This window comes from Microcaecilia unicolor, chromosome 3, assembly GCF_901765095.1.
Source record: "Microcaecilia unicolor chromosome 3, aMicUni1.1, whole genome shotgun sequence".
Classification (NCBI taxonomy): domain Eukaryota; kingdom Metazoa; phylum Chordata; class Amphibia; order Gymnophiona; family Siphonopidae; genus Microcaecilia; species Microcaecilia unicolor.
The window spans coordinates 199,700,774-199,723,381 of NC_044033.1; the positions used below are offsets into that span (position 1 = coordinate 199,700,774).

At 45.1% G+C, this 22,608-nt stretch overlaps 1 protein-coding gene across 2 annotated transcripts in view; it reads right to left on the reverse strand.

Annotated features, from left to right (window-relative positions):
- Window positions 1-21,794, reverse strand: part of LOC115466075 (complement C3-like) — a 65,403-nt gene extending 43,609 nt beyond the window's left edge. The window contains exons 1-14 of one of the 2 annotated variants that reach the window (XM_030197088.1): window positions 21,548-21,794; window positions 20,910-21,123; window positions 20,170-20,332; window positions 19,604-19,674; window positions 18,173-18,261; window positions 16,007-16,089; window positions 14,541-14,628; window positions 13,616-13,718; window positions 9,590-9,707; window positions 9,381-9,496; window positions 7,437-7,595; window positions 2,092-2,307; window positions 1,099-1,302; window positions 164-328 (exon numbers count right to left, since the gene is read on the reverse strand). In XM_030197088.1, the coding sequence (XP_030052948.1) occupies window positions 164-328; window positions 1,099-1,302; window positions 2,092-2,307; window positions 7,437-7,595; window positions 9,381-9,496; window positions 9,590-9,707; window positions 13,616-13,718; window positions 14,541-14,628; window positions 16,007-16,089; window positions 18,173-18,261; window positions 19,604-19,674; window positions 20,170-20,332; window positions 20,910-21,123; window positions 21,548-21,705 (1,947 nt within the window). In that variant the 5' untranslated portion in view covers window positions 21,706-21,794. Of the gene's footprint in view, window positions 1-163; window positions 329-1,098; window positions 1,303-2,091; window positions 2,308-7,436; window positions 7,596-9,380; window positions 9,497-9,589; window positions 9,708-13,615; window positions 13,719-14,540; window positions 14,629-16,006; window positions 16,090-18,172; window positions 18,262-19,603; window positions 19,675-20,169; window positions 20,333-20,909; window positions 21,124-21,225; window positions 21,315-21,547 lie in introns of those variants that run through there. The other variant, XM_030197090.1, reaches the window with a different exon arrangement.
- Between the last annotated feature and the right edge of the window lie 814 nt (window positions 21,795-22,608).

Below are 22,608 nucleotides of genomic sequence, written 5' to 3' on the forward strand. Positions count from 1 at the left end.
AGGAAGCAGGTTGAGACTCAGGAAACCGCCATGATCTCACAGAAACAAAAATCCAGAGGATTCCCCTGCCCACGGGACAGTGTGATTGTCGCCGCTGTCACTGCTGCCGCCACAGATGCTTTGCAGTGCTCAGCAGGTAACTGGAGGAGATATGTCACTGTACCTTCTTTTGGGAAAACCTGTTTTTCTCATTGAGGACGAAAATGGCTCTGTCCACAGCCACCAGACCCACGATTGCATTCAGGTCACCGGTGACTACCAGGTTATACTTCTCCTGCGGTTTGTAGATCTTCCCTTGCTCTAACTCGTTCACTGCGCTGACCTTCAGCTGTCAAGTAGAAGGAGATGCTTTAAACAGGACAATTGCTGGTTACCAGGAACCCGCTGAGCCAGTACTGGATTCTTTCATCCCCTTCCAGCATTGTACACACAGAAACAGTGACGGGACCAGGGATTAGAACTGAGGCACAAAGAGGTAAAGTGACTCACTCTGAGATCACACACAGACATTGACGGAGCCGGGGATTAGGTACATAGAGATACAGTGACTCTCCCTGAGATCACACACAGAAAGTAGGTGACAGAGCCGGGGATTAGAACTGAGGCACAGGGAGATACAGTGACTCATCCTGAGGTCTCGCACAGTCAGTGGCGGAGCCAAGGATTATAACTGAAGTTCAGGGAGAGAAAGTAATTCACCTTGAGGCTGCACACAGAGAGTCAGTGACAGAGCTGGGATTAGAATTAAAGGACAGAGACATAAAATGACATACTACTGAGGTTATACACAGAGAGTCAGTGACAGAGCCAAGGATTAGAACTGAGACACAGGTGGATAAAGTGACTCACCCATGAGGTCACACAGTGTCAGTGGCAGAAGTGAGTTTTGAAATCTAGGATGCCTCCTGAGAATACAGCACTCTAACCCCTAAGTCTCCTCCTGTACCTAGGGTTACCATATGGCTCCAGAAAAAGGAGGACAGAGCCAGTCTGTATTTTACTTCCGTTGCTTTCAATGGAAGTAAAATCCGGACTGGCTCAATCTGTCCTCTTTTTTCTGGAGCCATATGGTAACCCTACCTGTACCCCCACACTTACTGTACCCATGCAGCTCTCAGTCACGTGGATCCAGATGGAGTCCGCCACGACCTCTGTGTGGGTGGTCAGTGATAGGAAGTAGTAGGCCACAATCCGGAAAGCTGGCAGTAGGTCTGGTGTCACCTGAATCGACATGGAGGTCAGCTCACTCTGAGGCTCCCTGGTTTGTATCTTCTGCTGGACGAGTCTCCCCTTGCTAAGCAGCTGGTGGAGGAAGGAGGGAAGGACACCTGGTAAGGGTTAGCCTGTACATCAAAATAATTATCAGCACGGGCATCTGTGCAGTGTCTGTTGGACTTATTAAGTAATTCCAGGTCATCTGAGACAGGCCAAGCCAGCCCTGGTTCCAAGTGCATGCTGGGAATTGTAGTTCTTTTTTTTGCAAGCACTGAGGCCTATGTTTATGGTGGGAGGACAGAGGAGTCTTTAAAAACCAGAACAGGTACCATGTGCCATGGAGTTCAACTTTCCACATATGTGCCAAGAATGGCCTATATATTAAAACAACTAGGCTTCTGGTGGCCTATCACAGTGTGTGAACACTACTCTCTTGGAAATGCATTACTTACCAGGAAGCAGATGTTAATCTGGAAACTCACCTGCCCTGCCTCTCACCTACCCACCCCATTTGCCATTTTCCATATACAGATTGTTTTGTGGGGCAGACATTCAATTTTTTCTGTTTTGTTCAATGAGATAAATTGGTCCTTATCTCCAGATAAATCATTATTAACCAGCCTTGAGATTTTACATAATTTTCCTCAATTCTCCCCAAACACTTATTCGTGTTCTCTATTTGCCTTGACTAGACTGTACACTGCACAGAGCAGGGGCTGTTATGTGTATCTGTACAGCGTTGTGTATGCCCTGAAGTTTTCTTGAAGAGAAGAAGCACAGAAAATGGCCGCCAGAACAGAGAGTCCATGGATCACCACGGAAACTGGCCTGGCTTAGCTTAGATCCCAACCACCAGGGCCTGGCTCCTGGGCTTACCAGGATGGTTATGTATTTTATCTTCTCCCTCACTGCTTGCTCTGCATTTTTCGTGTGCAGGTTGAGCCTCAGCAAGTTGTCCAGTTTGGTGTCCATTGACTCGACCCCGATGTGCAAGTAATTGCCGGAGCTGCTTGATTGCGGCGTGTAGGCTTTCACCACTAAACTAGCCTCGGCCTGCTGGTTCTCCTGGAGGCTGGGGTCCTTGGTCCTGACCTGTACCCAACCAGGTTCATTTCAAAGAAAACAAAGTGTAAAAAAACAAAAAGATGATGATTATCTCCAAAGATATGGATCTAGATTCCAGCACCACAATCATCAACCCCTAGTCTGGGCTAATACAAAGAGGAGTAATTGCTTTAGAAAGTGTCACTGATGGAGCTAAAATCCCAAATTATCCAAGTAAAAAAAATGGCGGAAAGAGACATCCCTTCTCCCCTAAACTCTAAGCATGCAAAAGAGAAAATAAAAGAAGGAATCTGACTAGGGGGTGGGGGCATCAGACACAAAGAAGTTACCAGATGGCTCCAGGTCATGAAGACAGATTTAGCCAGTTTTACTTCCATGAGAGCAGTGAAAGTAAAACCCAGACTGGCTCATAATAGTAACATAGTAAGTGATGGCAGATAAAGACCTGAATGGTCCATCCAATCTGCCCAAAAGTCATATTCATTATTAATTCAAGATTAAATCAGCAATGAACATGATTTTATATACTTGATCATGGTCTTCCTTTGGTGTTCCTGGGACACAGACCGTAGAAGTCCGCCCGGCTCTGTCCTTCTCTTCCAACTACTAGAGTTGCCGACAAAGCCTACCCAAATCCGTCTTGTCGTTTGCGGGACACAGACCGTAAAAATCTGCTTGTCACTATCCTCACGTTTCAAATTACTGGAGTCTCCGTCAAAGTCCTCTTCAGCCCATTCCAAACTGGATTGCTATATGCGGGGGGGGGGGGGAACTCAGACCGTACAAGCCAGCCCATCACCGGTCTTAGTTGATGCAGCCAGAGTTGCCATCTAAGCACCACTTGGCATACAAGTACATATGCAACCCTTTAAGTTGTGTTTTTTTTTTATAGCATTCATTTTCTAATTAGAGATCCTCTGTCTTGATCACAGAGGGCTCAATCTCAATCTGTCCTCCATGACCTGGAGCAATCTGGTAACCTTAAAGGGTCAACAAAAAAACCAATTCCGACTTTTGGTAATAAAAATTTTATAAAAAAATGTAATTGTTGTTAATTTTTTAAGAATGCTTGTTTTTTGATAACCAAACTTGAATTCATTAATATATAATGATTCAGCACACCATATAGAAAAAATGAGGAGGTTTTTAGACCAACAAATGAAAAAGAAATCAGTACAAAAATCAGTTGACCATACACAAGGTTAGCTGTTGACTGCTGAGGTGTCTTTTTTCCTTTATAAAAAACAAACAGTTAATAATTAAACAACTGTCAACATTTAAAAACAATGTTTTTTTATTACTATGGCGATATTGTGTGTGTGTGTGGGGGGGGGGGGGGGGAGGGGAAGGGAGGGGGTTGCCAGAGCAATTGAGTAGTCCACGGTATTCGTTCCATTCTTTGTTGGTTGGGTAACCCTAAAGGGTGTCTGGATGATGCTTTGATGCAGAAATATTTAAAACTTACCGGTCAATATTCAGAGCAATTTAATTGGGCAGGGGGAGGCTCCTGCCAGGTTAAATCACTCCCCTTGGCCAAAACGCTGATATTCAGTGGCAATTAACTGGAACGTTCTGCACAGAATATGAACTTGACCTGCATAACTTCTGTCAGCCATGATAATCCCATTCAGTGCTGGGTAGCTGGGCAAAGCCTGGCACTGGATATCCAAGTCTACTTCAGCCCATGGCGGTCAGAACTTAAAATCCCCCCACTGATTACTGGGGGCTGAATATTGACCCTTTCTCTGCAGCCTTTCTGCTTAAATTGAATGCCCAAATCAATTTACAATATTAACATAAACAATCTAACTATCAGAAGCTAAGTTCAGGTAGGCAGAGAGGAAGTACGAGGTATACGGAGAGAAGTGGGGAGGGTGGGGGAACGGGGAGGGAGGAGGGAAGGATAGGGATGGGAAGGGGATAAAAATGTTAAAAGTTTGCTGACGGAATGCGGCACATGGATGTGTGGGGAGTTATGTCAAGTTTTGAATATTTGCACCTTTAAAAGGTGGAATAAGATTGATTCGGTTAATATGTCATCAAGGTAAATATTGAACATCTGAGAGTGGGAGGGAAGGGGGGAGAGGGGAAAAAAGTAAAAAGATTGATGACAACATGTTTAATTATGTCATTGTTGAAGCTAATCTTCTTTCTACGACGGTTGATGCAAAATATTATGTATGTGTGCTTTCTGGGATGTCATTAATAAAAATTGTTGAAACATAACATAAACAATCTAGTAACGTTCAGGATGTGCATGGCCAAATATTTTCTGCTCGTTTTTGGAAAACTCTGCTTTTTCCCTCCAATGTTCATTCATTTTTTTTTGTTTTGTTGAAATCTGTCAGTATATTTATTGTTACATTTCTGGGTGGATCACAATAAAATGTTCTTAATAAACTACAAGGCAAACAGGAAAGAGGGAATCCGAAGCACAAGAAAACAAGCCAAGCAAAAGCAGCTCAACGGGCCTCCAAGACTGGGCTGGCATCCAAACTTTATTGATGGACCCGACATGGGCTGTGTTTCGGCATAACGCCTGTGTCGGGGGTCTATTAGAAACAATATTAAAAATATATTAAAAAATATAAAAATACATGGACTCCTTTTATGAAACGGTGCTACTGTTTAGTGCGCTGAATGGGCCTCTTCGCATTCAGCGCACGCTAATCGGTAGCACTGCTTTGGAAAAGGAACCCTAATGGGCTCATTTTCAAAAGAGAAGGGCACCCATTTTTGACACAAATTGGGAGATGGGCGTCCTTCTCCCAGGGTCCCCCAAATTGGCATAATCGAAAGCTGATTTTGGGTGCCCTCAACTGCTTTCTGTTGCGGGGACGACCAAAGTTCACAGGGGGGTGTCGGAAACATAGCGAAGGCGGGACTGGGGCATGCTAAACACATGGGCGTCCTTGGCCAATAATGGAAAAAAGAAGGGCGTCTCTGACGAACACTTGGCCGACTTTACTTGGTCCTTTTTTTTTTTACGACCAAGCCACAAAAATGTGCCCTAAATGACCAGATGACCACCGGAGGGAATCGAGGATGACCTCCCCCTACTCCCGCAGTGGTCACTAACCCCCTCCCTCCCTAAAAAAAAAATTTTTTAAATATTTTTTCCAGCCTCTATGCCAGCCTCAAATATCATACCCAGCTCCACGACAGCAGGTCCCTGGAGCAGTTTTAGTGGGTACTGCAGTGCACTTCAGGTAGGCAGACCCAGGCCCACCCCCCCCTACCTGTTACACTTGTGGTGGTAAATGTGAGCCCTCCAAAACCCACCTCAAACCCACTGTACCCACATGTAGGTGCCCCCCTTCATCCCAAAGGGCTATGGTAGTGGTGTACAGTTGTGGGGAGTGGGTTTTAGGGGGCTCAGCACAAAAGGTAAGGGAGCTATGCACCTGGGAGCTTTTTCTGAAGTCCACTGCAGTGCCCCCTAGGGTGCCCGGTTGGTGTCCTGGCATGTGAGGGGGACCAATGCACTACGAATGCTGGCTCCTCCCATGACCAAAGGGCTTGGATTTGGTCGTTTCTGAGATGGGCATCCTTGGGTTCCATTATCGCCGAAAATCGGGGACAACCATCTCTAGGGACGACCATCTATAAGGTCAACCTAAATGTGGAAATTTGGGCGTCCCTGACCGTATTATCAAAACGAAAGATGGCCGCCCATCTTGTTTCGATAATACAGGTTTCCCCGCCCCTTCGCCAGGAAGTCCTGCGAGGACGCCCTCAGGAAAACTTGGGCACCCCGTTCGATTATGCCCCTCCACGTCTATAGATAAACTTATAAAACTCATGAAAAGATAAATTTAAAATAATAAAATATATGTAAACTTAAAATGATCATGTGGAGACACTTTAGACTTACAAAAAAAGTTTTGTAGTATTTATGTACTTTTCTCCACTTCTTCCTCTTTTATTATGTCCTAAGTAGCACATGATTATTTCTTGATTGATATTTGTTACTTTAGTACATACGTACTTAAGTATTGCCATACTGGGACAGGCTGAAGTTCCATCAAGCCCAACATCCTGTTTCCAACAGTGGCCAATCCAGGTCACAAGTACCTGGCAAGATCCAAAAAAAGTACAAAACATTTTATACTGCTTATCCTAGAAATAAGCAGTGGATTTTCCCCAAGTCCATCTTAATAATGGCTTATGGACTTTTCTTTTTGGAAGCTAGCCAAACCTTTTTTAAACCTCGCAAAGCTAACTGCTTTTACCACATTCTCTGGCATCGAAATATTTTGATATTCTATTTTGTGCTTTTCTTTTCAAATTGGTGCTTATAAATTCAATTTAAACTTAATAATACTAATAAAAAAAGTAAAAGCTAAAAAACATTACATTATTCTAATTTTATATCACATATTAGTTCACATATATTTTGGTTATTTTGATTTATCTTTTCACAAGTTTTATAAGTTTTTTTTTATATTGTTTCTAATAGGCTCCTGACACAGGTGTTACACTGAAACATGGCCTGTATCGGGTCCTTCAATAAAGTTTGTCAGCCCAATCTCGGAGATCCGTTGTACTTTTTTTGCTTGGCATAATAAAATGCAAAACACACCACTATGAAACAATTAAACAAAAAACCCACCAAAAATATTTTTAAACCCACACTAGAACTTTTTAACATGTGGAAATCAATCAGAATCAATTCGAAATCAGCAGATTTTCAGCTTTCTATTCCCTGTACTTGGAGTAAAATTATGGAACTCTCTACCTATTCCCATCAGAACAGAAAACAGGTGCCTCAACTTCAGGAAGAAGCTAGAAACCTTTCTCTTCCCAAAGACTGTGTCATAATAATCCATCATGATTTCTACTTCCTAGTATTATCCATTGTCCTTTCCTATAAAGTTTTTGGTCTCATGCATTAATCCAATGGCCTTTAACTGTTTTCATACCTCACACTAACATTATTGACTTTGGTCTCACCTAGAATGTAAACCGCACTGAACCCTGGAAAGGCGATATTAGCAGTATGCAAGAATTGATTTGAGATCACATGCATATTAATTTGTAGACCAGTGGCCACTAAATCAATTGTGTGTGCATTAATGAACTGAATACGTGCTAACAGATGCAGATCTCTAGGTAGCTTGCGTGTAGGACTGCTGGATGAGTGGCTTCTTACGTACCCTTATGGTCATATTTTTGTCCTTTCCGCCTGTGTTGATGAAGACGAGCACTATTCCTTCCTCATTGGAGACGCCGCTGAACTTTTCGGAGCTGGCGCTGGTGTCCCCCTCGATCTGGACTCTATCTGCCGGGGACTCGTCGGGGTTGGTGATATAAACCTGAATGGGTGGGGGGAGGAAGGAGGCAGAATATGAGCCTGAAAATTAAACTAAATTGGAGATTGGAGCTGCAGACAGGTGATGGTGATGTTGGGGAGGTTTGGAAGAGCCTTGCTTTTTACCATTTGGAAAACCAGGCAATGGCCTACAGCATCAGAATTTGAAAGGGGGTGGGGGCTGGGCAGCAAAACCACATTGCATTGGACACCTGCCAATGGGGTTGTCAGGCAGAGCAGCGTAACTGGCAGGGATCCACAGTCCTTGTCTGCCAACGAGGGAGTGGTGCATGTGGAAAATGAGTTATGAAAGTCCTCATGGTGTTGGCATTAAAGGGAGGAAGAATAGTGGAGAGGAGAGGAGAGGAGGGAGGCCACAGTAGCAATGGGCAGGGAGGTAGGAGGCAGAGAGGGCAATGGGCAAATGCCGAGGGAGACGTAGCAGGGTGGAGGTTGGGAAAGGAAAGGAGTTGGGGGTGCAGTGGGGAGTTTCAGGAGGAGGAATGGGGTTGGGGAAGGAGGCATAGGGGTGTGAGCTGGGAAAGGAGAAGTGGAGGAGGTTGTAGCTGGTGAGGGATAAGGATAGGATGGGAGGGAGGGAGCAAAACCTTTGTTCATGTGGAAAAGTGACTTGCACAACAGTGGTACTGGTCTGAGGATGGGGGAGGGAGAAACAGAGGGAGCATGGGGTAGAGGAGAGAGACAATTGGGGGTATGTTTCTGGGGTGGGGGAGAGATAATGGAGGATACTAGGAAAAGAATGGGGGGGGGGATAGGAGGGAGGCTGTGTTAAAGGACTTAGCGCTGTGCCAGAGTCACCCCCTACTGCTGGGAGGTAATTTGGGGTCTTTGGGTGGGGGCTCAAGACTGAAGATTTGTCTGTGGCACCCAGTAACCTTGCACCAGCCCTGAGGGAAGAGGTACTACCGCTGTTCTAGAGCACAGATCCTGCCATGCGGGTTTTGAAGGGGTTTGCCTGCAGTTCGGTAGATACAGGTCAAGAAGACATTGTCCAACAGGTGCCCTTCTCTGTCCCACCTGCCCATTCCCTTCCCAGCTTTTCTATCCCGCAAATTTCCAACAGGAGTCAGAGCGGGTTTCAAAATGAATCAGTACGATTTATATCTCATAATCCAAAATACTTTTCAAATAGGAAGGTTGTTAAAGCCTTCCTAAACAACAAACAATCCAGGATACCACGAAGTTCAATTAAACACACCCTCCAACTTCCCTCTTCCCCATAAGTTAAAAAGATAACACTAACCCTAAGTGAGGATAAATTAGGAACACCCCAATACTAATCGGATGTCACCGTAGCCGTGGCTAATGGTTCGAACACTGTACCAGACCCAAGTTCCAATCCCACCCAGAGTCCATCTATCCCAGTGCAGAACTAACATGAGCTGAGAAGGCAGAGGGGGTCATTTTTCAGACATGTGTATTGGACGTGCACCAAAAATGAAATTACCGCAAGAGCCACGCGGTAGTTGGGTGGTAAACTCCATTTTGGTGTGTATTGGGCATGCATAGGCGTCTATGCGGCCTAGTAAAAGGAACAGAGTCACAGAACCATGAAGACTCTGGTCCCAGATACCCAACGCTACCACCAGCTTTGGCAACGTTCAACCTTCCTGCCAAGCACATGATCGATTCTTTGAGAACAGCACAAATGATTTTTACAAGGCACCAGGCTGCTTCTCTTCAGCAGAGGGTCTTTAGAGACAGGAGCGTTTGATGTTAAAGCATGGATGGACGGGGGAGGTTCAAAAATGTCTGACTGATACGTTACCATGAAATTAAAAGTCATGCCAGGCTTGAAGAAGTGAGGCGTCCTGGTGAAAGAAACCTTGTAAGGGGTGGTGACAATGTGAATCCCAGATCTCTCTGCCTGAACCATGTCACCTCCTGGGAGGGGGATGGAAGAAAGAGCCAGAGTCAGTTTATAGCAAACACCACGCAGGATGCAGACAGTGGTACCCAGCGGGGATTGTCACTCACCTGATGAGAAGACAGTCACATTGACAAAGATGGAGGCTCCCAGGAGCTCCTCGCTGTTCAGGAAGGCTTGTTGCAGCATGTTGCCGGCTAATTTCAGGAAACCTTGGCCATTTTTAATCTAACGCGCACACAAAAATGTAAATTTACAGTTCAAACATTTTTATTAATTTTATAAAAATATACGAACTCAGTCTGCTGTACGTACGCACCTTGTATTTATTTATTTCTGAAGAAGTGGCGTAAAGTGAAATGGAGAAACTGCGTAGAGCTAAAGTTGGGAAGTCAATTGTTTCTCTTAGCAAAGCTAAGTGAAACTTCTATTGCATTAAATTATTGAAGAAGAAGTTTTATATATATAATTTAAATACCATAGACTCACTTCAGTGATATCGCTTGCTCATGGGGACATGAGTTTTAAGCTAAGTGCTATAATATAATTTAAGGAAGAATGCACCAAATGTCTGATCTGGAATTGAGCCAAGTACTGGTGTTTTGAGAGAATATTATATTATAAAAATAACATAACAAAAGAGTACATTTGAATATTTGCGGGAGGATCAAAAGAGGTTATGACCATAGTCCAAGATGTGCTGACATTAAGCTTGTTTGATTGCCGCCAGCTAAGGACATTTGAGGTTTTTCCTCCCAGCAACAAAATAAAATAAAACAAAATTAAAAAAAGATTTTTTTTTACTTGCAGGAGGATTGTTGATAGAGGTTCTTCAGCTTGTTGTAGGGTTATATATAATTTAAACAGAAAAACATGGACTCAAATTTATTTATTTATTTGTTACATTTGTATCCCACCTTTTCCCACTTATTAGTAGGCTCAAAGTGGCTTACATAGTTCTGGAGAGGTGGTTACAGACTCTGGTGTCAACAAATACAATGTAGGGGTACCGTTACAGTGACAAATACAGTAAAGAAGTATTGGTAAATAGATAGGGTGTAGGGTATTCCTTCTTCCAGCATCTTTACAAAGGAGTTTGTTATAGAGTCTAGCCTAGTGCTATTGGCTCCATGTTTCTGTGAGAAGTTTTATTTATTCATCTTGAGCTTTTTGGAGGCTATTTACACTGTTTCATTTCTGTCCTGGTCTCCATGGTAACCATGAAAGAGTAACATAGAGGAGCATAATTGAATGTCGCTGGCAAAATAGATCGCTGGCAATCTATTTTGGCGGCGGCGCTACAACTGGCTGGAACCGTATTATCGAAAAAGATGGCCGGCCATCTTTTTTTCGATAATACGGTTTAGCCCGGCCAAATGCCAAAGTTCGCCGGGTTTGAGATGGCTGGTTTTGTTTTTCAGCGATAATGGAAAAAAATGCTGGCGATCTCCAACCTGGTGACATCCAAAGCATTTGGTCGTGGGAGGAGCCAGCATTTGTAATGCACTGGTCCCCCTGACATGCCAGGACACCAACCGGGCACCCTAGGGGCACTTCTAAAAATTAAAAAAATATATACAAATACCTCCCAGGTGCATAACTCCCTTACCTTGGGTGCTGAGCCCCCCAAATCCCCCCCAAAACCCACTCCCCACAACTCTACACCACTACCGTAGTCCTTATGGGTGAAGGGGGGCACCTAGATGTGGGTAGAGTGGGGTTTTGGGGGGGGGGGGTTGGAGGTCTCAGCACTTAGCACCAGAAGTGTAACAGGTAGGGGCTATTTGGCTTACAAGTTCTGTTCTTTACTTTCTTTTTTCAGGCTGATTTTTATTGGTTTATATTTGTTTTTTATTTTTGTATTTATTTGTTTTGTTTTGTTATATTATATTTTTTGTTTCTAGGAGGAAAAGGCTTCTGATGCTCAGTATGCTTATTTACATTAGCTTATCGCTTTGTAAGCTGCCGGGTCGACTTCTTCATCAGCCTAAAAACCTCCAGGGGCAAAAGATAGACGGAAAAAGTGAAGGGGGCACGGCAGAAATAGTGCAGTGTGGATTGTCTACTGAAGAAGCAAACAAAACGGAGGCGCTCTGTTAAGCAAACCAACACAGATAGCACTACATAAAAAGATAAGTACCGGTGCTGCCCCTGATATATGTGAAGTTCAGAAACAGTAGTAGTACACGTTTGAAGTGAAATGGAGTGCAAAGCCAGAATATAAATTAAAAACTTTTGCCCCTGGAGGTTTTTAGGCTGATGAAAAAGTCGGCTCGGCAGCTTACAAAGCGATAAGCTAATGTAAATAAGCATACCGAGCATCAGAAGCCTTTTCCTCCTAGTAACAAAAAAATATAAGACAACAAATAAATAAATAAATAGAAAACAAATATAAACTGATAAAAAATCAGCCTGAAAAAAGAAAGTAAAGATCAGAACTTGCTGTAAGCCAAATAAAAATACATGAAAAATAATTGCTCAACAGAAGGCAAGAATGACAAAATTTCAAATGAAATCATCATACAAAACAATGACAGGAGTACATCATGCAATTAAAGCAGGAAGGGCAATATCATGAAAAGTTATAGTGAAGTTACAACGTTTTATTTGTAAATTTCAGCAAAGAAAACCCAGCTGCCCAGCTTAGCAAAAGCCACCAGTGCAAAACAAGCCCACCGGCACACTTTTCACTCATTGAGAAAATCCTCTCCATCCCACCCCAGCTGCCAAGTGCCAGAATGTGCTAGAACATCTCCTACAACCCAGAGGTGGCTGTGTGCATGCTTTCTGAACAATTAAACCAAGAGGCATACTGGGGGTGGGCTAAAGAAATCCTGGTGTGGATGTATGATGCCCTGGCCACTAGTGGGTACATGGGAGAGGTATGAGGGGAGAAGAACGAAGGTACCACGCACATGACTGGCAATGGTTTAAAATGTGGGTCTACAGTTTAGGAGCTATCCTTTTGGGTCTCACTCTGAAGAAAGGCATTTATTGTGACGGAGAAGGTATTTATTGCCGGGTAGGGGGCCCTGGCTGAGGGGCAGTGACGGTGTATATTAGACTGTTTACGCTTTCCAAAAATACTAGGACAAGGGGGCATGCGATGAAGCTACAAAGTAGTAAGTTTAAAATGAATCGGAGAAACGTTTTCTTCACTCAACGTGTGATTATACTCTGGAATTCGTTGCCAGAGAATGTGGTAAAGGCAGTGAGCTTAGCAGACTTTAAAAAAGGTTTGGGCAGCATCCTAAAGGAAAAGTCCATAGACCATTATTAAATTGGACGGGGAAAATTCACTATTTCTGGGATAAGCAGCATAAAATGTATTGAACTTTTTTGGGATCTTACCAGGTATTTGTGACCTGGATTGGCCACTGTTGGAAACAGGATGCTGGGCTTGATGGACCTTTGGTCTGTCTCAATATGGCAATACTTATATACTTTCATTAAACTTAACGTCAGTGGCTCCCAGGCATTCACGTTTTCAGGAAGTTTGCAATGAATATTCATGAGATTGTTGTGTATGCAAATTTATCTCATGCATATTCAGTGAGGATATCCAGAAAACCTGACTGGCCCAGGGTTCCCCCAGAAAAGGCCTGGGAGCCACTGCTATAAGTCATCGCTTCTGGGACACTTTTATTTTAGGGTCCATGAATCACGGCGTCACCCAAGGTGGTCAACTAGCAGCAAAGGGATTCCACCGAGTGGGAACCAGGGCCTCAGTTTCATCCCTCAGCTTCACTGTACAGGATGAGGGTAGGGGTGGGAAAGGTTTATGGTTAAATTGAAGGGTAGTGGCAGTTCTGAGAAAAAAAAACCCTCCCTCCCCATCATCCTTTATGCTAAATGCTTTGCATCAACTGATGGCTGCCTGACCATAGAGCAGGGGTACTCAACCCAGTCCTCGGGACACCAGCCAGCCAGCCAGCCAGCCAGCCAGCCAGATTTTCAGGATATCCTCGAGATAAATTTGCATGTACTACCTCCACTGTATGCAAATCTATCTCACGCATATTCATTGTGGATATCCTGAAAACCTGACTGGCTGGGTGTGGCTGAGGACTGGGTTGATAGAGGAGATTGGGAGAGGGGATTGCCGGGGACTCTAACCTATGCCCGCTGTCACTCACCTCAGTCCTGGTAAGTGACTCCTCCAGGGTCACCCTTTCAGGGTCCTTCACAATCCCGAATATCGCAATGGCGTATCCATCAACTGGTTTGTTGTATACATATCTAACACATGGCACAGGGGGGGGTGGGTAAGTGGAAGGGAGAGAGAAATACGAAACAATGTGAGAAATACAAGAACGGGAAGGGAATATCCTCTCTGTACACAGCTGCCCTTTGCCCCCCACCCAGGATGATCAGCCGGCTCCAGGGGCTTCTAGACACAGACCAGATCTGGTCCTCCCAGCTCTCCCTAGACTAGGATTAAGTTGGAGGAATCACAAAATCCTGAATGGTGTAGAACAAGTAGAAGTAAATCGATTTTATACTTGTTCCAAAAGTACAAAGACTAGGGGACACTCAAGGAAGCTACATGGAAATACTTTTTAAATAAATAGAAGGAAATATATTTTCAGTCAACGAATAGTTAAGCTCTGGAACTCTTTGCAGGAGGAGGTGGTAACAGCGGTTAGCGTATCTGGGTTTTAAAAAGGTTTGGACAAATTCCTGAAGGAAAAGTCCATAGTCTGCTATTGAGACAGACATGGGAAGCAACTGCTTGCCCTGGGATTGGTAGCATGGAATGTTGCTATTCTTTGGGGTTCTACATGGAATCTTGCTATTCTTGGGGATTCCAGAACCTTGTTGCTCTTTGGGGTTCTGGAATGTTGCCGCCAATTGGGTTTCTGCCAGGTACTTGTGACCTGGTTTGGCCAGTGTTTGGAAAACAGGATACTGGGCTAGATGGACCATTGGTCTGACCCAGTATGGCTACTTTTATGTTCTTATGTTCATTTCAAATGAGGCGGAGGTGGGGATGTGGCACAGCGATATTAGATATCTGATCTCCTGGGTTGCAGCTGCCCTCTGCTCTATCACCCAACTCACTTTGCGCTGATCTCAATGGTAAGTTCTGGATCGCTGATGTAAAAAAACTTCTTTGCTGGTTTCAGCATCACTTCAAAGGTGGGGAGGACTGAAATGAAAAGGGGGAACAGAATCTTTAACAGCACTTCCAGTTCCCCCCCTTTCCTTTTTCCAAAGGTCATCAGGGTCTGCTTTTACCCCAGTGCATGTTGGGATTTGTAATCTGAGCACTGCTAATGAAAACTGGGACTACATCTCCCAGCATGCACTGGGGTCTGGGGAGGGAAAACCAGGATTGGATTGGCTTGAACGTGTACCAAACCCATTTGGCAGAGCACCTTCGCCACCACTGAAAACATTCACTGTCCTGGCTCTACTGCGCCCCTCCATCAGTCTTATCCCTAGTTCTCCACCCTCTCTCTATATCAGGGGTTCTCATCCCAGTCCTTGGGACACGTCCAACCAGTCTAGTTTTCAAGATATCCACAATGAATATGCTTGTGATAGATTTGCATACAATGAAGGAAGCGTATACAAATTTATCTCGTGCATATTCATTGTGGATATCCTGAAAACCTGTGAACCCTGTACATGCCTTTCACTATGTCTATCTTCCCCCTTCAGTCATCTGTGCTGTGTTCATGCTTTACCTAATATGAGTGCAGTGGTTCTCAATACAGTCTTCAGGACACACCTAGCCAGTCGGATTTTCAGGATACTCACAATGAATATGCATGAGATAGATTTGCATACAATGGAGGTAGCGCATGCAAATTAATCTCATGCACATTCATTGCATGAAAACCCAACTGGCTGAATGCGTCCCGAGGACTGAGTTGAGAACCTCTGTATTAATGTGACACTTGGTACAGGACTTTTCAGCTATCTGTACTGCTTTCATGTTGTAGATGTATCAGTGTGACACCTCCATGGGGCCCCTGATGAAGATCTGCTCTGCAGCTGTCTGTGCTGTATTCATGCTCTGACAAAGATCCAATGTTCAGCTTTACATGGTTTTGCATGGGGCTCTGGTGCTGGTGAGTTGCTCAGCAGCAGTCCTAGTTTAATTTGGATCTCTGGTGACCCCACAGAACCAGTCAGGTTCTTAGGATACCCAGAATGATTAAATAGCAGGTAGATTTACAGGAATATCCAACTCAGTGGTTCCCAAACCTGGTCCTGGAGGCACCCCAAGCCAGTCAGGTTTTCAGGATATCCACAATGAATATTCATGAGAGAGATTTGCATGCACTGCCTTCGCTACATGTAAATCTCTCTCATGAATATTCGTTGTGGATCTCCTGAAAACCTGACTGGCTGAGGGTGTCCAGAGGGCTGGGTTGAGAACCACTGTTCTAAGGAAAAGCAGTGAATAAGGGCCCCAGGAGCAACAGAGATGGAAGTGTCAACACTAGACTGTGTCAACCCATGCACACGTATGATGCAGAGTTCACCAGAGAACACCCATGGGAAGGTTGGTCACTCACCAAATTCTCTCACTTCAAACTCTGTGCTATACATCTTCTGAGGGGAATCCTGGAAGTGGGCCAGGATCTTCCAGGATCCAAAGCTGTCAAATAAAATGAAATAAATAAATAAATAAATAAAAGGTTTTTATATCCATATTTAAGAATTTATAGACTTTTATATATAGGATTTATTGGCAGGGGAAGCCCTTAAGAGTCTTACCCTGCTGCCTAGATTTTCACTTATTGTCCATGCAGGCAACTGGTAATTAGGGGTATTTATTAAATTACTTGTGGATACTGCAGAGTGACAATGGATCAGGAAGCTCAGGATGCAAAGACATGTTGCCTTTTACTATTGAGGATAGACAGCATCCAGGTAAAAACCCTGATATTTACCATACTTCAACTCACACACCCCTGAACTCATTAATGGAATATGTGGGTAAAAGCAGTTACTACTACTACTACTATTTAACATTTCTAAAGCGCTACTAGGGTTACGCAGCGCTGTACAATTTAACATAGAAGGACAGTCCCTGCTCAAAGAGCTTACAATCTAATGGACAAATGTACAGTCAGTCAAGTAGGGGCAGTCAAATTGGGGCAGTCTAGATTTCTTGTAAGGTATAAAGGTTAGGTGCCAAAAGCAACATTGAAGAGGTGGGCTTTGAGCAAGGATTTGAAGATGGGTAGGGAGGAGGCTTGGCATAGGGGCTCAGGAAGTTTATTCCAAGCATAGGGTGAGGCGAGGCAGAATGGGTGGAGCCTGGAGCTGGCGGTGGTGGAGAAGGGTACTGAGAGGAGGGATTTGTCCTGTGAGCGGAGGTTTCAGGCGGGAACCTAAGGGGAGAGAAGGGTAGAGAGGTAATGAGGGGCTGCAGACTGAGTGCATTTGTAGGTAAGAAGGAGAAGCTTGAACTGTATGCGGTATCTGATCGGAAGCCAGTGAAGTGACCTGAGGAGAGGGGTGATATGAGTATATCAGTTCAGACGGAATATAAGACGTGCAGCAGATTTCTGAACGGATTGAAGGGGGGATAGATGGTTAAGTGGGAGGCCAGTGAGGAGTAGGTTGCAGTAGTCAAGGCAAGAGGTGATGAGAGTGTGGATGAGAGTTCGGGTGGTGTGCTCAGAGAGGAAAGGGCGAATTTTGTTGATGTTAAAGAGGAAGAAGCGACAGGTCTTGGCTGTCTGCTGGATATGCGCAGCGAAGGAGAGGGAGGAGTCGAAGATGACTCAGAGGTTGCGGGCAGATGAGACGGGGAAGATGAGGGTGTTATCAACTGAGATCGAGAGCGGAGGAAGAGGAGAAGTGGGTTTTGGTGGAAAGACGATAAGCTCGGTCTTGGCCATGTCCAGTTTCAGGTAGCGGTTGGGCATCCATGTAGCAATGTCGGATAAGCAGGCCGATACCTTGGCCTGGGTCTCCAGTTAGAATAGCTGGGTTTAAAAAAATGGATTGGACCAATTCCTGGAGGAAAAGTCCATAAACTGCAATTAAGATAGACATGGGGAAAACCACTGCTTATCTCTGGGATCAGCAGCATGGAATCTTGCTACTTTTTTGGATTCTGCCAGGTTCTTGTGGCCTGGACTGGCTATTGTTAGAAGCAGGACACTGGGCTAGATAGAGTTTTGTTCTGATCTGGGGGCTGGGGGCGGGGGAGCTGCATACAAATTCAAAGTCGGGGGATAGATTTAACAAAAAACAAAACCAACAACTTTTGGCATCAGTACAATCAGACAAGAAAAACCCTATGTAATACGAATATGCTAAGAGTTTTATCTTGTTGGACAGACTGGATGGATCATACAGGTCTTTATCTGCCGTCATCTACTATGTTAATAATACTATTTATCTTTCTTACAGAGCTACTGGCTCTACAGTAGGGATTCAAATATGATTTATCCCTGCCCTAAAGAGCCTGTGATCTAGGTGGGTAGTTAGGGCAATGAACGGTATTGGTGATGGCGGAAAGATTTGAATCGAGGCTTCCCTGGTTTTGAGACTTTTGCTCTAACCACTGAGCCACTCTTCTCCTCCACCCTGCACTCTCCCTGACTCCCCTTCCCCAGCAATACCAAGCTGTAAAGTTACAGAAGTTAAATTTAACAGAAGGGTGCGTGTTCACTTTGAGCAAAGGTAAGACTCCTTTGTCCTTTCCCCTTGTCCCGCATCCTTACCTGGCAAGGTCGGGGATCTGCAGGCTTTGTGATAACATTCCTTGTGGAATATTTTTCTGCTCCCGCATCACCACCACACCATCTGGATTCTGCAAGGAAACATGTCATAAATTCATCCACTCCCCTGGAATGGAGGCAGCAACTGCGGGTCGGCAGAGAAACCTGGCAGACACATTTGAGCCCAAATTAGGTGCCAGGACAAACCAAGTGCACATCGGAGCCAGAGGATGCAGGAGTTGGATTAGCAAGTTTCTTGCACAAAAATGGTAAAATCCAAAAAAAATGAAAAGTTAATGAATAAACTCAGTTTTTGCTGCGCATTTCTTTCACCCATCACCCCAAATCATGACGGCCAGTCATCATACAGAACTTCATGAATGTGCCAATTGATCCCAGAGCTGTCAAGTTACGCAGCTCCACGAGGAAGACTTTTTGACCAATCCTGGTTTTGAACTTACACCCCAGTCCATGCTGCTAGTCCCATAGGGGGGTCTTTTACTAAGCCGCGGTAGCATTTTTAGCTCACGGTAGAAAACAGCTGTCGGTAGACACTGACAGGCTTATTTTCAAAAGAGAAGGACGTCCATCTTTCGACACAAATCGGAAGATGGGCATCCTTCTCACAGGGTCACCCAAATCGGTATCCTGGCATGTCAGGGGGACCAGTGAACTACAAATGCTGGCTCCTCCCACGACCAAAGGGCTTGCATTTGGTCGTTTCTGAGATGGGCGTCCTTAGTTTCCATTATCGCTGAAAATCAGAAACGGCCAAGTCTAAGGACGACCATCTCTAGGGACGACCTAAATGTCAAATTTGGCCGTCCCCGACCGTATTATTGAAACGAAAGATGGACGCCCATCTTATTTTGATAATACGGGTTTCCCCGCCCCTTCGCTGGGACGTGCTGCGAGGACGTCCACAGGAAAACTTGGGCGTCCCTTTCGATTATGCCCCTCTGAGTCGCCCATTATATTCCTATGGGTGTCTCAGCATTTACCGCCAGCTGATTTTTACTGTGAGCTAAAAATGCTAGCGTGACTTTGTAAAAGGCCCCTATAGTGCATCGTGATAGGCTTGTCAGGATGCCAGGTCTGTCCTAAAATTTCCCTCTTGGAAGTGGGTAAGTTGGCAGCTGTGGACTCCCAAAGGAGAAGACAGAGCCCCTCCCCCCATGCATATTTCTTCTGCCTCTTGGTATCCAATGCATTCTGCAAATGTATTTGAAGGTATTAAAGAAGTTTGCAGGCATGGGAGAAGGGGAAAATGCAAAAAGGAAAGCGGGTCTCTTAATCAGGATGGAGCAGAGTGAGCGGAACCAGATGGGGGAAGGGTGGAGTGGGGCACGGTGAGGCAGGTTGGGGCAGGGCGGCCGGGATGGGGTAGCATGGGGGTTCACACTGTCAGTGCTATGAACCAGGGGAGCACCCTACCTGGATATTGATGACAACCTCTTTAGTGATGGGATCCAGCGACTGGTCCATGGTGAACACTCTGTAATTAACTTGATATAAGTAAATGCAACAATATCAGGAGCAGAAATCTCAATCAATCTCTATCTCTCTCCAGCTGGTGTTCATTTAGCTGGAGTCCAGTCTCTGCCCTTATTATACAGTAAATGTTCCTGAGGGCTCAATCCTTGTCCTTATTATGAAGCAGGAGCTCCTGGGGGGGAGGGGAGCTCAGTCCCTGTCCTTATACAGTAACAGCTCTTGGGAGCTCAGTTTCTGTCTTTATTATACAGTAACAGTCCCTGTCTTTATTACAAAACAGGAGCTCCTGGGGGGGGGGGGGGGGGCTCAGTCCCTGTCCTTATTATACAGCAGGAGATTTGGGGTTTCAGTCCTTGTCCTAACTGTACAGCAGGAGCTCCTGGGGTCTCAATCATTGTCCTTATTATTCTGTAGGGGGTCCTGGGGGGTTCAATCTTTGTCCTTATTATACATTTGACAGCTCTTGGGAGCTCAGTTCCTGTCCTTATAATATAGCCAGTGAGTACCTCGCTTTCCGGATGTGTAAATCGTCTTGTCTGTCTGGATGAAAATATACCCCATCTGGGGGGAAATGAGGACCATCTTCCGCAGGTTAAAGTCAGTTGATGAGGCGCGGATTTCAACATACTGCTTCTCCTCGGTGTCCGATGAGGCATATGAAGATGGGATCTACAGAGCAGCGATAGAGGACAGTTACAGACAGCCACTCTCCAAACCCCCTCCCTGTTTCAGTGACACCCTGTGCCAGGCCAGGTTTTGGCCACATTGCATGGTGGGACTTGTAGTTCTGGTCTCCCAAAGGCCTACTAGCAGATTCATCTGAAACGTGATTTATCTCTGGACTTGATGGCCTTACTTTCCAATTAAGCAAAGATTTCTCACAAAGACTGATCTGGGGGGAGGAGGGGAGATTATCTTGAAAACCATACCTCTGTCTTCTAGGAAACACATGGGCCTCTAGTCCGTAGACGCAGTGGAGTAATAGATCCAAGCCTGGAGGAGCTGGCCAGAGTTGGCCTCCATTGAATAGCAGGCTGGACTTGCACCGTTAAAGAAGCCTGACTATATAGCTCAAAACACAATCACTTCACTGCCCACTCCCCTGAACTGATAAGATAGGATGCCTCAGGATCCATCTCATCCTGGCACCGTAAGATCATCAGTGCATTTGATGAAACTCACTGGCCACCCCCTACCTCTCTGGCTCCCACATCCCCCCTTCTGGCCTTGGTCCACAGCATGATACCTTAATTGTAGCAGTGGCCAGACAGCCCTGGTCTTTTTGGTCATTTTTCTTTTGACACCGAAGTTGGACGGAGGTTCTGTTCAGTACTTGGTTGTCTTTGGGGAACTCAAGAACTGTGATGGTGACGTCTGTGGTCTTGCTGAAATCATGGGCCTGGATGACAATGTTCTCATCGCTGTTCACACGCAGCACATTGGGGGTCACAAGCATAAAACTGAGAGACACAGAAGCCCACATTAATTCATCCTGCCCCACCCCTGGGATTTCTCCTCTATTCCCGCTTCCCACGAACCTGTAATAATGGAAAGTCGCTTACCTGTAGCGGGGGGTTCTCTGTTCTCAACGTGATAAGCAAACCACATATAGATGACATCATTCAATGACACTACACTGTTCTGCAATGATGTCACTGCTTTATCTTGCTTCTCCAAGGAGAATGCAGTAACTGCCCCCTATCCCACCACCTAGTGCTACAGGATGTGGGTGGCACTGCACAGACCCACTGCCTAGTGGGGCTTAGGATCCACTCCTGGTCATTGCTGGAAACAGGATACTGGGATAGATTGTCCTTTGGATTGACATAGTAGGGATATTCTTATGTTCTTAAATATACATACACACACAATAAAATAACTTACTAATTAGCAGCATTGGAGAGGTCAGGGCATAGGATGAGGAAAAAGAGGAGCCCAAACTCCATCCTGTCCTGCCTGGGATCCTTGTACGAAATGCGTTTTTCACCTTCCCAGCAGTGCCCTTCCCCCAGAGACTGGCCTTTAATTTTAATCCCTGGCATGAGAATTCATCTGGTTGATTCCGGGAAAGATCCTCCACCCCAGCAGGAGGCAGGGACTCAGAGCCCAGGAAGCAATGGATGGGCAGAGGGACAAAGTAATGTGGAGAAATTGGGACAGAGCAAACAGCCTGGTGGCGGGCGGGGGAGGTGGGCACAGCCTCTCTTGAAAGTTAATAGTCAACTATGGAGGCTGCATCTGTTTACAGGAAGACTCCATCTTCCTGTAAAACTGGTGTGATCTGTCCATGACCTGTACAAACTTTTTTTTTAAATGGCTGTCTGGTTTTGTTTTATTTTAAGCTTAGAAGTCCTTTATTGAACTATCAGCTTGCATATACATCATTAAGTGGTTACAGCAATCAAATACGGTTCTCAATGAACAGTGTAACCTGAGCAACCAAACTTCAGACTTCCTTTACAGTTCCACACCGTTCATTTTCCAGAAAAACAAACAAACCAAAACCCCCTGATCCCCACCCCCACCACTTCAGAACAGGGCTGATGCATGAAATTAATTGGAAGAAACAGACAAATTATTGCCCCTCCAAAGAGCACTCAAGACCCAGTCTCAACCGTAAGTGCAGTTTGATGAAAGATCTCCAAACTCTGGTCCACTTCCAAAGGCTCTTCTGGAGCTCTGCCAATATCTTTTGCAAGCCAGTTCTGGTGTGAGGCAGCGCCCAAAAGTTTAGCTGAGATCTGTGTTTTGAAGGAGTTGAAAGACCAGGAAGTGAGGGTTTGGTTAGGTGTTCGACCTAGTAGGGGTGTCCTGCAAATATCCACTGACTCTCAGCGTCTGTGTGACCATTGCTTCCATAAAAACCCAGCTCCACTGGACCTGTGTGCCTCTCCTCTCTCATACCAGGTGACTCCAACATGACACAATCTCCCTTACTGGGAAGC